General features: G+C 39.2%; 1 protein-coding gene across 4 annotated transcripts in view; it reads left to right on the forward strand.

Moving 5' to 3' along the window:
* Positions 1 to 14,074, forward strand: part of LOC117084281 (transcriptional activator ptaB-like) — a 186,439-nt gene that overhangs the window by 15,483 nt on the left and 156,882 nt on the right. For 2 of the 4 annotated variants that reach the window (XM_033212872.1, XM_033212871.1), the window contains exon 3: positions 1,509 to 2,101. The exons of the other annotated variants lie outside the window; for them this stretch is intronic. In XM_033212872.1, the coding sequence (XP_033068763.1) occupies positions 1,509 to 1,616 (108 nt within the window). In that variant the 3' untranslated portion in view covers positions 1,617 to 2,101. Of the gene's footprint in view, positions 1 to 1,508; positions 2,102 to 14,074 lie in introns of those variants that run through there. 4 annotated transcript variants of the gene reach the window in all.

The following is a 14,074-nucleotide window of genomic DNA, read 5'->3' on the forward strand; positions in this document are numbered from 1 at the left end:
ACAGCTGCTGTGATGTTTGAAAATTTATGTGAAGTCTTTATTTTGATGCATCAATTTAATTGTGTCTAGAGCTGAGATTTGCATCTCTGAGGCTATCTGATGTAGTTACAACAATAAAGTAACAACACACACTTCACTACATTGTTTAGTATTTTTTTTTTTTTCATTTTTCTTTGGTGTCAGTTGCATAACAGCTGTCTTTGAAAAACTCCAAGTTCTATAAAGGGTTAATTTTGCACTGGGTTAGCAACTAACGTCTAACCTTCTTCAGGGCTAGACTAAGTGTCTATTTGGTGTCAGGTAGGTAAAGCAGTCTGTTGTTTGAGTTGAGAATCATATCACTCTCTAAAAACAGTCTGGCTTTCTACTGATGATTCATCAGAAAAATGAGCATGGTAATTGAATTGGGGGTTGAAAAGGATCACAAGGGAAGCAACAACATTCGACTTTTGGCGCTGTCATATGAAATCCTGTTAATGTGCAATACATAAAGCAATGATCTCTCATAGTGGACTCTTTTAGCAAATGCAGGCTACTTATTTTGATTTTATTTTTTTTCTCTCTGATCAGTTACAAGAGACTGTCCGTCACTGCTGTTGAATCAGGGTGGGATTTGGAAACAGAATTGGAAAATGAGTCTTTCTGAATGCCTGTGATGCCTTTTATGTGTTAATCAGATTCTGGGAAAGAAATCTGGGTTCTGAAGGAAAAGATGACAACTCAGAGAAACGCGCATGGTGGAATTTTCTCAGAAAAGAAATGATCCTCTTTTTGAGCATGGTTGTGATAAGAAACTGTTCCAGGACCTGTAGCTGCTTTACTTTGGAAGGAATCAGGTTTTGCTTCCAACTGTATGGATAGTTGGTTTGTACAGGTTGGACAAAATAACCATCTTTTGGCAAGTTAAAGGTTTAACTCTTCTCTAGAGAGGCATTTCTCCATGGGGATGATTTTGGCCCTCCCTCTAGGGACATTCAGTCATATATGACATTCAGTCATATTTTGGCTGTCACAGCCATTGGTGGGGTGCTCCTGGCATCCAGTAGGTAGAGGCCAAGGATGCTGATAAATATCCTACAATGCGCAATGCAGCCTCCTACTAATTCCAAATTATCAGGCCCAACACGTCAGTAGGGCTAAGGCTGATCTGAAAAATATTCTGGGACTTTGGGGTCTTGTTTTTGTATATCCTTTATGAGGATAATATTTTGAAGGGAAGTTTTAAAACACAATGTGTAATGCTTTGTCTCGTTGTGAGGTAGTCAGGACCCCCAAGTCTGTAAATATATCCTTTTCCCAGATCTAATTGTAAGAGACTAGTGTGAGGGGAAAGTTTCTTAGACCACGAATTCTAAGCTTTGTCTTTTCTGTAATAAAATTGATATTTGCTGGGACCCTTTCTATTGTTTTGAAGGTGGAAGACAGGAAGCGTCTCTAAAAATCATAGTCTCAGACTTTAATGAAGATTTTCTCTCTCTCTCTCGTTTTTTTTTTTTTTTTTTTTCTAGAGATGGAGTCTCGCCCTGTGCCCAGGCTGGTCTGGAACTCTTGGGCTCAAACGATCCTCCCACCTAAACCTCCCAAAGTGCTGGGATTACAGGTGTGACCCACCATGACTGGAAAGATTGTGTCTTGATGCCAAACTATGTATGCTTTGGGTTTCTAAACCAGTGACATCAAATTGTGTAGCTGTTATACTCTCATTAAACTTTGCTACAAACATTTTCTGATCTTGTACAATATGGATTAGTCCATGCTTGTGAATTTTCAAACCGGGAAAAACATTGTATCCCAAATAGTTTACTTAAAAAGCACATGCAATGTAAGGCTCAGAATACTTAGCTCTGTAAAGTACTGGAGACCAAATAAGTCATGTTAAAAAAATAAAAAGAAAAAAAAGAAAAATAAAAGAAGGCTACTTAAACTTATCCAGTGGGTAGAAACTTTAAACAAATGCATGCACAGTCCTTTTTAATTTTGATAAGCCTGAATAAGGAAAATACTTTATTAAGAAGGAAAACTCTCTTGATTCCACCTTAAATCTTGAAAGATTTAATCTATCAGATGTGTTACTTAGTCTCTTTATTCACTAAAGTTAAAGCAACAGTCAGTGTGAGATGGTCAAAAAAGGGTCCCATATCAGTTGCTACACCCAGCACCCAAAGTAAGAAATGTGATACTTTATTTCAGGTGTTGGCTAACTCTTTCTGCAAAGTGCCAATTAGTAAATATTTTGAGCTTTTTGAACCGCACAGTCTCTGTCTCAACTATTTAACTCTTATAGTGTAAAGCAGTCAGAGACAAATGAATGGATGTGTTTATATTATAACAAAATTTTATTTGCAAAAACAGGTATTAGGACCAATTTGGCCATCAGATCACAGTGTGTCCACCACTGCTTTATTTAATTCATGCAGCTTTATCATGCGCAAATGCATGATTCTTGTTACATTTTTTGCAATGGTGAGGATTATTTATGAAACTATGATGCTTTCTTCAAAGCCTCCAGGTTGGGAATCATTGAAGGATGCACTTAAGTGTGGGTTTATAGGCCACCTACAACCTAAAAGGCAGAGAAAATGCCATGTCCACAAATTGACTTTGTTAAAACCTGATTCAGTGTTCATGGAAATGATCTAATAGAGTCTGTTAGGTGATTATAAAAATAAACAGCCTTCTCTAATATTTGCTAGATTTCAGAATTAGTGAGAAATCAGGTTGAATAAAAAAAGATCAGCCATTTCAAAACAGGATTCTGTGAGGACATGAATTGTGCCATGAACTGCTGGTCAGAATGGTGCATGAGATGAGGACAGAATTGTCAGACATTACTTGACACTGTCCTTGGCAGTATGTGATGAGGTCTGGAGGTGTGTTGCTTGGTTGTAGTCTGGGTCTTCCTGATATGGTTTTTTTTTTAAATTTATTTTTTAATTTTAATTTTTATTTTTTTATTGTACTTTTAGTTCTAGGGTACATGTGCACAACGTGCAGGTTACATATGTATACATGTGCCATGTTGGTGTGCTGCACCCATTAACTTGTCATTTACGTTAGGTATATCTCCTAATGCTATCCCTTCCCCCTACGCCCACCCCACAACAGGCCCTGGCGTGTGATGTTGCCCTTCCTGTGTCCAAGTGATCTCATTGTTCAATTCCCACCTGTGAGTGAGAACATGCGGTGTTTGGTTTTCTGTTCTTGAAATAGTTTGCTGAGAATAATGGTTTCCATCTGCATCCCTGTCCCTACAAAGGACATGAACTCATCCTTTTTTATGGCTGCATAGTATTCCGTGGTGTATATGTGCCACATTTTCTTAATCCAGTCTGTCACTGATGGACATTTGGGTTGGTTCCAAGTCTTTGCTATTGTAAATAGTGCCACAATAAACATACGTGTGCATGTGTCTTTATAGCAGAATGAATTTACAATCCTTTGGGTATATACCCAGTAATGGGATGGCTGGGTCATGTGGTATTTCTAGTTCTAGATCCTTGAGGAATTGCCATACTGTCTTCCACAATGGTTGAACTAGTTTACAGTCCCATCAACAGTGTGAAAGTATTTCTATTTCTCCACATCCTCTCCAGCACCTGTTGTTTTCTGACTTTTTAATGATTGCCATTCTAACTGGTGTGAGATGGACTCTTGTGGTTTTGATTTGCATTTATCTGATGGCTAGTGATGATGAGCATTTTTTCATGTGTCTGTTGGCTGTGTAAATGTCTTCTTTTGAGAAGTGTCTGTTCATATCCTTTGTCCACTTTTTGATGGGGTGGTTTGTATTTTTCTTGTAAATTTGTTTGAGTTGTTTGTAGGTTCTGGATATTAGCCCTTTGTCAGATGAGCAGATTGCAAAAATTTTCTCCCATTCTGTAGGTTGCCTGTTCACTCTGATGGTAGTTTCTTTTGCCGTGCAGAAAATCTTTAGTTTAATTAGATCCCATTTGTCAATTTTGGCTTTTGGTTCCATTGCTTTTTGTGTTTTAGACATGAAGTCCTTGCCCATGCCTATGTCCTGAAAGGTATTGCCTAGGTTTTCTTCTAGGGTTCTTATGGTTTTAGGTCTAACATTTAAGTCTTTAATCCATCTTGAATTAATTTTTGTATAAGGTGTAAGGAAGAGATCCAGTTTCAACTTTCTACTTATGGCTAGCCAGTTTTCCCAGCACCATTTATTAAATAGGGATTCCTTTTCCCATTTCTTGTTTTTGTCAGGTTTGTCAAAGATCAGATGGTTGTAGATGTGTGGTATAATTTCTGAGGGCTCTGTTCTGTTCCATTGGTCTATATGTCTGTTTTAGTACCAGTACCATGCTGTTTTGGTTACTGTAGCTTTGTAGTATAGTTTGAAGTCAGGTAGCGTGATGCCTCCAGCTTTGTTCTTTTGGCTTAGGACTGTCTTGGCAATGCAGGCTCTTTTTTTGGTTCCATATGAACTTTAAAGTAGTTTTTTTCCAATTCTGTGAAGAAAGTCATTGGTAGCTTAATGGGGATGGCATTTAATCTATAAATTACCTTGGGCAGTATGGCCATTTTCACGATATCAATTCTTCCTGTCCATGAGCAGGGAATATTCTTCCATTTGTTTGTGTCCTCTTTTATTTCCTTGAGCAGTGGTTTGTAGTTCTCCTTGAAGAGATCCTTCACATCCCTTGTAAGTTGTATTCTTAGGTATTTTATTCTCTTTGAAGCAATTGTGAATGAGAGTTCACTCATGATTTGGCTCTCTGTTTGTCTGTTATTGGTGTATAAGAATGCTAGTAATTTTTGCACATTGATTTTGTATCCTGAGACTTTGCTGAAGTTGCTTATCAGCTTAAGGAGATTTTGGACTGAGACAATGGGGTTTTCTAAATATACAATCATGTCATCTGCAAACAGGGGCAGTTTGACTTCCTCTTTTGCTAATTGAATACCCCTTATTTCTTTCTCTTGCCCGATAGCCCTGGCCAGAACTTCCAACACTATGTTGAATAGGAGTGGTGAGAGAGGGCATCCCCGTCTTGTACCAGTTTTCAAGGGGAATGCTTCCAGTTTTTGCTCATTCAGTATGATATTGTCTGTGGGTTTGTCATAAATAGCTCTTATTATTTTGAGATATGTTCTATCAATACCGAATTTATTGAGAGTTTTTAGCATGAAGGGCTGTCAAATTTTGTCAAAGGCCTTTTCTGCATCTATTGAGATAATCATGTGGTTTTTGTCATTGGTTCTGTTTATATGCTGGATTATGTTTATTGATTTGAGTATGTTAAACCAGCCTTCCATCCCAGGGATGAAGCCCACTTGATCATGGTGGATAAGCTTTTGATGTGCTGCTGGATTCGGTTTGTCAGTATTTTATTGAGGATTTTTGCATCGATGTTCATCAGGGATATTGGTCTAAAATTCTCTTTTTTTGTTGTCTCTCTGCCAGGCTTTAGTATCAGGATGATGTTCGCCTCATAAAATAAGTTAGGGAGGATTCCCTCTTTTTCTATTGATTGGAATAGTTTCAGAAGGAATGGTACCAGCTCCTCCTTGTACCTCTGGTAGAATTCGGCTGTGAATCCATCTGATCCTGGGCTTTTTTTGGTGGGTAGGCTATTAATTATTGCCTCAATTTCAGAGCCTGTTATTGGGCTATTCAGAGATTCAACTTCTTCCTGGTTTAGTCTTGGGAGAGTGTATGTGTCCAGGACTTTATCCATTTCTTCTAGATTTTCTAGTTGATTTGCGTAGAGGTGTTTATAGTAGTCTCTGATGTAGTTTGTATTCTTTTTTTTTTTTTTTTTTTTTTTTTTTTTTTTTTTTTTGAGGCGGAGTCTTGCTCTGTCGCCCAGCTGGAGTGCAGTGGCCGGATCTCAGCTCACTGCAAGCTCCGCCTCCCGTTTACGCCATTCTCCTGCCTCAGCCTCCCGAGTAGGTGGGACTACAGGCGCCCGACCTCGCCCGGCTAGTTTTTTTTTTTTGTATTTTTAGTAGAGACGGGTTTCACTGTATTAGCCAGGAGGGTCTCGATCTCCTGACCTCATGATCCGCCCGCTCGGCCTCCCAAAGTGCTGGGATTACAGGCTTGAGCCACCGCGCCCGGCCGGTAGTTTGTATTTCTGTGGGGTCAGCAGTGATCTCTCCTTTGTCATTTTTTATTGCGTCTTTTTGATTCTTCTCTCTTTTCTTCTTTATTAGTCTTGCTAGTGGTCTATCAATTTTGTTGATCTTTTCTAAAAACCAGCTCCTGGATTCACTGATTTTTTTGAAGGGTTTTTTGTGTTTCTATCTCCTTCAGTTCTGCTCTGATCTTAGTTATTTCCTGCCTTCTGTTAGCTTTTGATTGTGTTTGCTCTTGCTTCTCTAGTTCTTTTAATTGTGATGTTAGGGTGTCAATGTTAGATCTTTCCTGCTTTCTCTTGTGGGCATTTAGTGCTATAAATTTCCCTCTACACACTGCTTTAAATGTGTCCCAGAGATTCTGGTATGTTGTATCCTTGTTATCATCGGTTTCAAAGAACATCTTTATTTTTGCCTTCATTTCGTTATGTACCCAGTAGTCATTCAGGAGCAAGTTGTTCAGTTTCCATGTAGTTGAGTGGTTTTGATTGAATTTCTTAATCGTGAGTTCTAGTTTGATTGCACTGTGGTCTGAGAGACAGTTTGTTATAATTTCTGTTCTTTTACATTTGCTGAGGAGTGCTTTACTTCCAACTATGTGGTCAATTTTGGACTAAGTGCGATGTGGTGCTGAGAAGAATGTATATTCTGTTGATTTGGGGTGGAGAGTTCTGTAGATGTCTATTAGGTCTGCTTGGTGCAGAGTTGAGTTCAATTCGTGGATATCCTTTTTAACTTTCTGTCTTGTTGATCTGTCTAATGTTGACAGTGGGGTGTTAAAGTTTCCTATTATTATTGTGTGGGAGTCTAAGTCTCTTTGTAAGTTTCTAAGGACTTGCTTTATGAATCTGGGTGCTCCTGTATTCAGCGCATATATATTTAGGATAGTTAGCTCTTCTTGTTGCCTGATACAGTTTTCTGACAAGGGGTTGTGTTGCCAGTCCTTGTCAGCATGCCACCTACTGTGATGTAAGAGCGAGTGATGGTTCCTGCAAACTGTAAAAAGGGAAATGAGCCACTACACGTTCTTTGCTTTCTGTTCTTCAGTAATCATGTCCATATGATCAAACACTGTGACACTTCCAACAAGTCAGCCAGTCACAATGTGGAGGCAGTGAGAGATTTTTTCCCACCTTTTAAGTATCCCCAGTCAAGAAAGATAGAACTAAAGTAGTCTGGTGTGAGGGTTCTCAATCATAGAATGGTAGTGATGCAGTGTGCTGTGTAGCAGCACAAGCATCAAATTGCCCTGAAGTCTTCATTTTATGTGAAATGTGAGGCTCTGAAGAAATAGTCTCTGATTCCCTGAATGAATTATATGTTATGTTCAATTATCCATGTTTTCTTCAGTGCTACCAGCCAACACCCCTTCCTCAGAATGAAACCTTTAAGTTTGCCTTTTACATGAGCCAATGACAAGTTCATGAGTAAAACCTTTGCTGTCTTGTTAAAAAGAGCCTGTAACCCAGGTAGAACTGATTTCATCTATGACTCAGTTCAAGAAAAGTCAAGGTAATACACGATGCCTGGCACAGTCTATTCCCCTGTTCCAGGAAACATCAAACATAATTAAAGATAGGCAAAGCTTTTCAGCCTAAAGTAGAGCTAACTTTCTCTTTCTTTCTCTCTGTCTCTATATTGAACAAGCTAGTAAATTCATTATCTATTGGTGAATAGTAAATTAGCCCAAAACTTAGCAGCTTAAGGAATAATAAGTATTTATTATCTCATATAGTTTCTGGAGGTCAGGAATTCAAGCAACTTACCTGCAGGGTTCTGGATCATGATGTCTCATGAAATTGCAGCACAGGTGTCAGCTCAGACCACAGCCATCTAAAGGCTTGACTGGACCTGGATGATTGGCTTCCAATATGGCCCAGTCATGTGGCTGGCAAGTTAGTGCTAGTGGTGGGTGGGGGGCCTGAATTCCTTGCCACCTGAATCTTTCCACAGGGCTTCTTTAGTATCCTTACAACATTGCAGCTGTTTTCTCCCAGACTAGTGATTCAAGTGAGAGGAAGGTGGAAGCCACAATTGTTTTTATGACCTAGCCTTGGAAATCACACTCTGGCATGTTTGCAGTGCCAAATTGTATAGACAGAGCAGCCCTATGCAGTGTGGCAGGGGAAAGCACAGATGTGTGAATAGGAAGAGGTGAGAACCACTGGGGGCCTTCTTGTAGGTGAGCTCCTATCGCCAGTTACTTGGAAAGATTCCTCAACCTGTTCTTAATTTTTATTTGCATAGAGATAAAAATTTTAGTAAAGGTTCTTTCTAAACTTAGGAAGGTCATAACTATCCTCGGCTTTTCACATAAGCAGGATATGAAGCTTAGAATATATTTGACCAATATTTATTTATTTATTTATTTGCTGTTAATAACACCTGTCAGATATCCTGGCTGGAAATTTTAAAAGATGCTGGTTGTTCAATTTTTTTTTTTTTTTTTTTTTGAGACGGAGTCTTGCTCTGTCACCCGAGCTGGAGTGCAGTGGCCAGATCTCAGCTCACTGCAAGCTCCGCCTCCCGGTTTACGTCATTCTCCTGCCTCAGCCTCCCAAGTAGCTGGGCTACCGGCGCCACCTCGCCCGGCTAGCTTTTCGTATTTTTTTAGTAGAGACGGGTTTCACTGTGTTAGCCAGGATGGTCTCGAACTCCTGACCTCGTGATCCGCCCGTCTCGGCCTCCCAAAGTGCTGGGATTACAGGCTTGCCACCGCGCCCGGTTGTTCAATTTTTAAAAATCCTCTTAATATGTTGTGATTACATGTATCTAGATTTTCTTTTTGTCTCTTGCTTAGTTGAACTGGTCTTAAATCTTTTTTCATGTAACTTTCCTCTATGGAATCTGCATTAGATTGAACTGCTACTGACAAACCTAAAGGTGTATAATGTCTCACACACAATAGAGCTTTATTTCTCACTTTTATCACAGTCTAAGATGTGTGTTCTTGGTCAGTGGATGGCTTTCTTTATGCAGTGATCTACTGGCTCCTTTCATCTTTTGCTTCTGCCATCCTTGATGGCCACATCATCATTTGCATCCAGTCTGAGGAAGGGTAAGAGGGTGGAGATGCTAATGCCACTTACTTTCCACTGGAGGGAACCATTACTCCCGAGGCAGTTGCTTCCCAGACACAAGTGTATTCTCTAGAAGTAGAAGTTGCAGGGAGGATTTTATAGAAGGGCAACCATCTCTACCTGAGATCCCAGGTTTCAGAACTTAGCTGCCTTGGAACATTTTGTAAGAACTAGAATTATGTATATTTGAGATTTTGTGACAAAAGTTAATATTACTTCACTTTATAAGTTAAACTTAAAATAATGTGAACCCAATTCTATAATAAACATTTCAGCAAGAATCACTTAAATTTCAAAGTTGGAAGCCAAGCACATTGTAAAGTGTTTATACTATTGATACATGGAGGGAAGTGGGCATCACTTTGGACTGATAAATGTAAAAGCTCACTGTCATTTTGAGGATTATTCTGGAATAATGTGAGGCTTTCAAGATATCAACACTTTCATAGGGAAGCAATCATCTTTGTTTACACAAAATATCCTCAAACTTATATTTATGTCCCTGTTCCTAGTAATACTTCAGTTTGCATATATCTCAACCATCTATTTTCTCCCCAGTGTTAGCGTGGTCCTCTTCCAGTTGAGGTACTTCTGAGCTGTTGTTGCCATTGCTTTTCTAATTGTTGTTATTATTATCAACAATACCACTTATCCAGCACTTACTGGGGCCAGGCATTAACCAAGTACTTTGCTTATCTTTTATCTAATTTAATCCTCACAAAATCTTGTTAAGTAAGCACATCACCCTAATTTGACCATTACACTGAATTTCAAAGGCTAAGGTGCAGTTAATGATGGAGTTGGGATTTAAATATATTCTGCCTGGTACAAAGCCCTTACTTCCTTCCACCTCATGGTGTGCATCAGACTAACTGCAATATAATAAGTTTGTTTGACTTTTTGTTCTTATATCTCTGGGGTAAATTAAATCATGCTTCTTGATCCTTAAATCACATTGTGGAGGTATCTTCCTACTCTTTTAAAAATCATTCCTGGTCCCAGACAGGGCCTTCTCAATTCGGAACAGGCATTTTATTTCATGTGTTGCCTTTGCATGCTCATAAATGGCCTAAACAATGTTTCCACTAACCTTTCTTAGAGCGTGGGTCTCCTTTGTGAATAAATTTGCAAGCATCTTGAAGAAAATGGAGTGCGGGCCATTAACCATTTTGGCTTTTTAGAGAAGAATCCAATTGTCTGTGACCGAATGGCAGGATTGATAATTCTTGTGAAGGCACTTTGGAAAGAATTCTATTACCCACTTTATCAACCCTTTTCATTCTGTCCCACACTACCAACTCATTGGTAAACTGGTAAATGGATTTAGCTGATACAGATTTTCCCATTTGCTGGACTTGCAAACCCATGTTGTCTTCAATAGCTCCTTTCTTGGTCTAGCCTTATTGAATCAGTCTTTGCAAGTGGTACAAAGAACAGACTTTTAAATCAGACAGCTCTGAGTTGGAATCCTGGCTGAGAACCTTTATAACTGTGTGTGGTGTTTGAGAAATTACTTAATCTTTCAATGCATCAGTCTTTAATTTTGTAAATGGAAATGATGATGCCTAAAGACCTAAAGAAGGACACATAAACAAAAATGCTTAGTGTCAGAAGACCAGTAGGTCCCGAGAAATTCTACTGCTACATCGACTTGTTTAAAAAACAGTGTCAGTTAGGGATGCAGCAAGTAGCAACAACAACAACAAAAACATGAAAAATAGCTAGAGAAGTCAGGATTGATTTTTCTCACCTAGTAAGTCTGTAGGTTAGTGGCTAGTAATGTTGGTTCAGGACCTCTGTGGCATCAGAGCTGTAATCTCCATGATTCTCTTGGCTTTGTCCTCAGGCTAGCAAGATGGCCCCTGAAACTCTAAACATTATATTCATGTACAAGATGAGAGGAAGAGGGAGCTACCAGCTGTGCTTTTCTCTATTATCAAGTGAACACAAAAATTTTTCAGAAACTCCCCAGCAATTTTTAACTGATGTCTCATTGGTTGGGTTGTGTCACATGACCATTCCCAGCTGCAAGATGGGCTTGGACGATAACTATCTAGCTTTGCCAGTTTCAACAGAGGAGCTGAGCAAAGACTGTATTCACAGCCTCATTTGTTGATGGAGTGGCACGGGATTGGGGGTATAGAAGTAAAAAAGAGGAATGTGTACAATGTTAGGTTGTGAAAGAAAGCATAGTGGAAAAAATGACTGCATAACAGTAGGACTGAGGCTTAGATAGTAGAGAGGAGAGGAGTGTTTCAGAAAGATCCTAAAGAATAATGATAGGTAGAGAAAAGAGTGGGGGTTGCCAGGTCATAGAAATGGGATACAGTGACACCTAAGCATTGTATGCATTTCATGTTTGGGAGTTGGTAGAAACTTGGTGGCTCTAGGATGGGGTGTGTGTGTGTGTGTGTGTGTGTGTGTGTGTGTGTGTGTGTATGATGTAGCTGATGTTGTGGGGAGCGTTAAGACTGGAAAGATAAATTAAAACTAGACTTTAAAGAGCCTTGCGCATAGCAGGAAGCAGTTTGGACTTTGGCAGCTGGGAATGGTCATGTGACACAACCCAACCAATGAGACATCAGTTAAAAATTGCTGGGGAGTTTCTGAAAAATGTTTGTGTTTATAACAGAGAAAAGCACAGCTGCTTTCTCCCTCTTCCTCTCATCTTGTGCATGAATATAATGTCTGGAGTTTCAGAGGCCATCTTGCTAGCCTGAGGACAAAGCCAAACTAGGGAGGGTACTAGATGGCTTTAACATGAGCTTAGGATTGAACTGGAGTGAAGAAGTAGCTAATGCAGGTTATGGGGTATTGGGCTAATGCCGTGAGGAAAAAAGTAGAGGAGACAACAAATACCAGAGAGCTTTAGACAGTGGGCATGATGAGACTTGTCCTGATTTGCTGGAAGAATAACAGAGAGGGAGGAGTTAAGAATAACCCTGAGAAGTCTAGCTTGAGTGCATGATGATACTATTGAGTAGAGGAAAAGGAATACTGGAAAGGAGCAGGATTTAGGGGAGAGAATAATGATTCTGGCTTTAAACAAACAGAATTGAAAGGGCCTGCAGGAGTTCTAAAGATTAGAGATTCGATTCTAAAGGCCAGGAGAGAGGTTGATGGAAGGTACGGTTACAGAGTAGCAGCTGACATCAACCTAGGGCAACATGCAGAGTGCTAGGGCAGCATGCAACCTAGGCCAAAAAGGAAAAGGCAGAGGAAGAGAAGAAACGAAGAGGGAGTAGTGTTCTGAAGAGGAGTAGGCATCCAGTAATTCAGAGAATTCATGCAGAATGGGAGAGACGACATTGATTCTGAACACTACTTTAACTTCATTTGTTATGTCTCTGACATGTTTCCTTTTTTGAATATTCCCTTGTCTAGACCCTTATTTCCTTGTTATTTGAACTGTTACATTACATCTACTTTCTGTTTAGTTTTGTACAAAGTATTAAGCTATTCTCTACAAGATATTTGTAAAACTAAAATAAATGCTGGATTTTTTCTGCTTAAAAGCAACAGAGGCTCATTATGAGAAAAATCAGAAAATACTGATAGGTAAAAATAAGAGAAAAACCCTCATAATCGTACTACCCAGTAATTACCAGTGCCAAGATTTTGGTATATATTTTTCTTGACTAATATTTTTAAACACAAATACACATGCAATTTAACATAAATTAGGACACTCTGGACACATTGTATTGCAACCTGCTTTCTTAAATGACGCAATATACTGTATCATAAAAATGTTAAATGCTCATCTAACAGCATTATTTTTCATGGATGAATAATATTCCACTCAATTTCTATATAAGTTTAGACAATTCTTCCCTTAATGTTGTACTTTAAGGTTGCTTTTAATTTTTCTCTATTATAAACAGGGCTGCAGAGAGCATTCTTGTAGATAAATGTGAGTATACTTTAATGGATAAATGTTAATGCGAGGAAGTATCTTTAAGATAAGTGCTTAGAAAGGGATCACTGGCTCTTCCAATATCCTTTTGAGTGTTGCTCTCAATTTCCTCCCACACACCCAATGTCTAAAAACCTCCACTGTGGACTTCTCCTATTCTTCTTACAATTATTATGAAAGTAACTCTTTGCTCTTCTCTGCACATGCCTTGTTCTCATGATACAGAGAGTTTCCTGAGGAGCCACCAAAGTGTTTGAAGGGATGTGAAGGGAGAACCAGAAGCAAAGGTCAGACAGAACAGCATCTCATCGTGAAGAACAATTTGATAATGCATTTCCAATAAAGGAAGAACTTGTCACTGAAGCAGGGTCAGCTGTTATCCTCTGCAGCGAAAAAGAGAAGAAACAGGTTAAATCTCTAGGGTGGGTGATTTAAGTTACCTGCATGAAATCATTTCCTGGTATTGTAGGCTATTAAGCCTTGAGATGTTCTCCTGGGTGTGACTTTGGAGTCCTACTGGGAAACCTTTAGGTGTTTTTAGAATCTCTTTTTGCAGGGGTGGTTAGGTGGACTTTTGTCAGAATGAGATGCCCCTCTTGGTGACCTCTAAAGGCCACTGTTAAGCCCATGAAGTCAGTCTTCAACCTGGGAGATGTGCCATTACTCACGGTGGATTGCACGTGGGTCAGGCGATTATCATTTAAGCCTGTTTTCTGTGTATGTTTGTGTGAACAGCTCTACAGAGTTGATTGAAATCTGAAGTTATTTTTCCACTTCAATTCTTTTGTCCATGAATAGTGCTTCTGTGAGAAAAGAGATCAGTGTTGTTTATTGTTGCTGCTTTTGTTTTCTTATAGCTGGAAGCTTTTTCTATCAATACAAATTCCAATTCCTTATGAAAGATCAGAGTTAGTCACATGTAATCTGTATATCCAGGGTTACTCTAAGTGACACCGTTTTCAACCTTCTGTAGAAATCACTT

Source organism: Trachypithecus francoisi, unplaced genomic scaffold, assembly GCF_009764315.1.
Source record: "Trachypithecus francoisi isolate TF-2019V2 unplaced genomic scaffold, Tfra_2.0 Lachesis_group0, whole genome shotgun sequence".
Classification (NCBI taxonomy): domain Eukaryota; kingdom Metazoa; phylum Chordata; class Mammalia; order Primates; family Cercopithecidae; genus Trachypithecus; species Trachypithecus francoisi.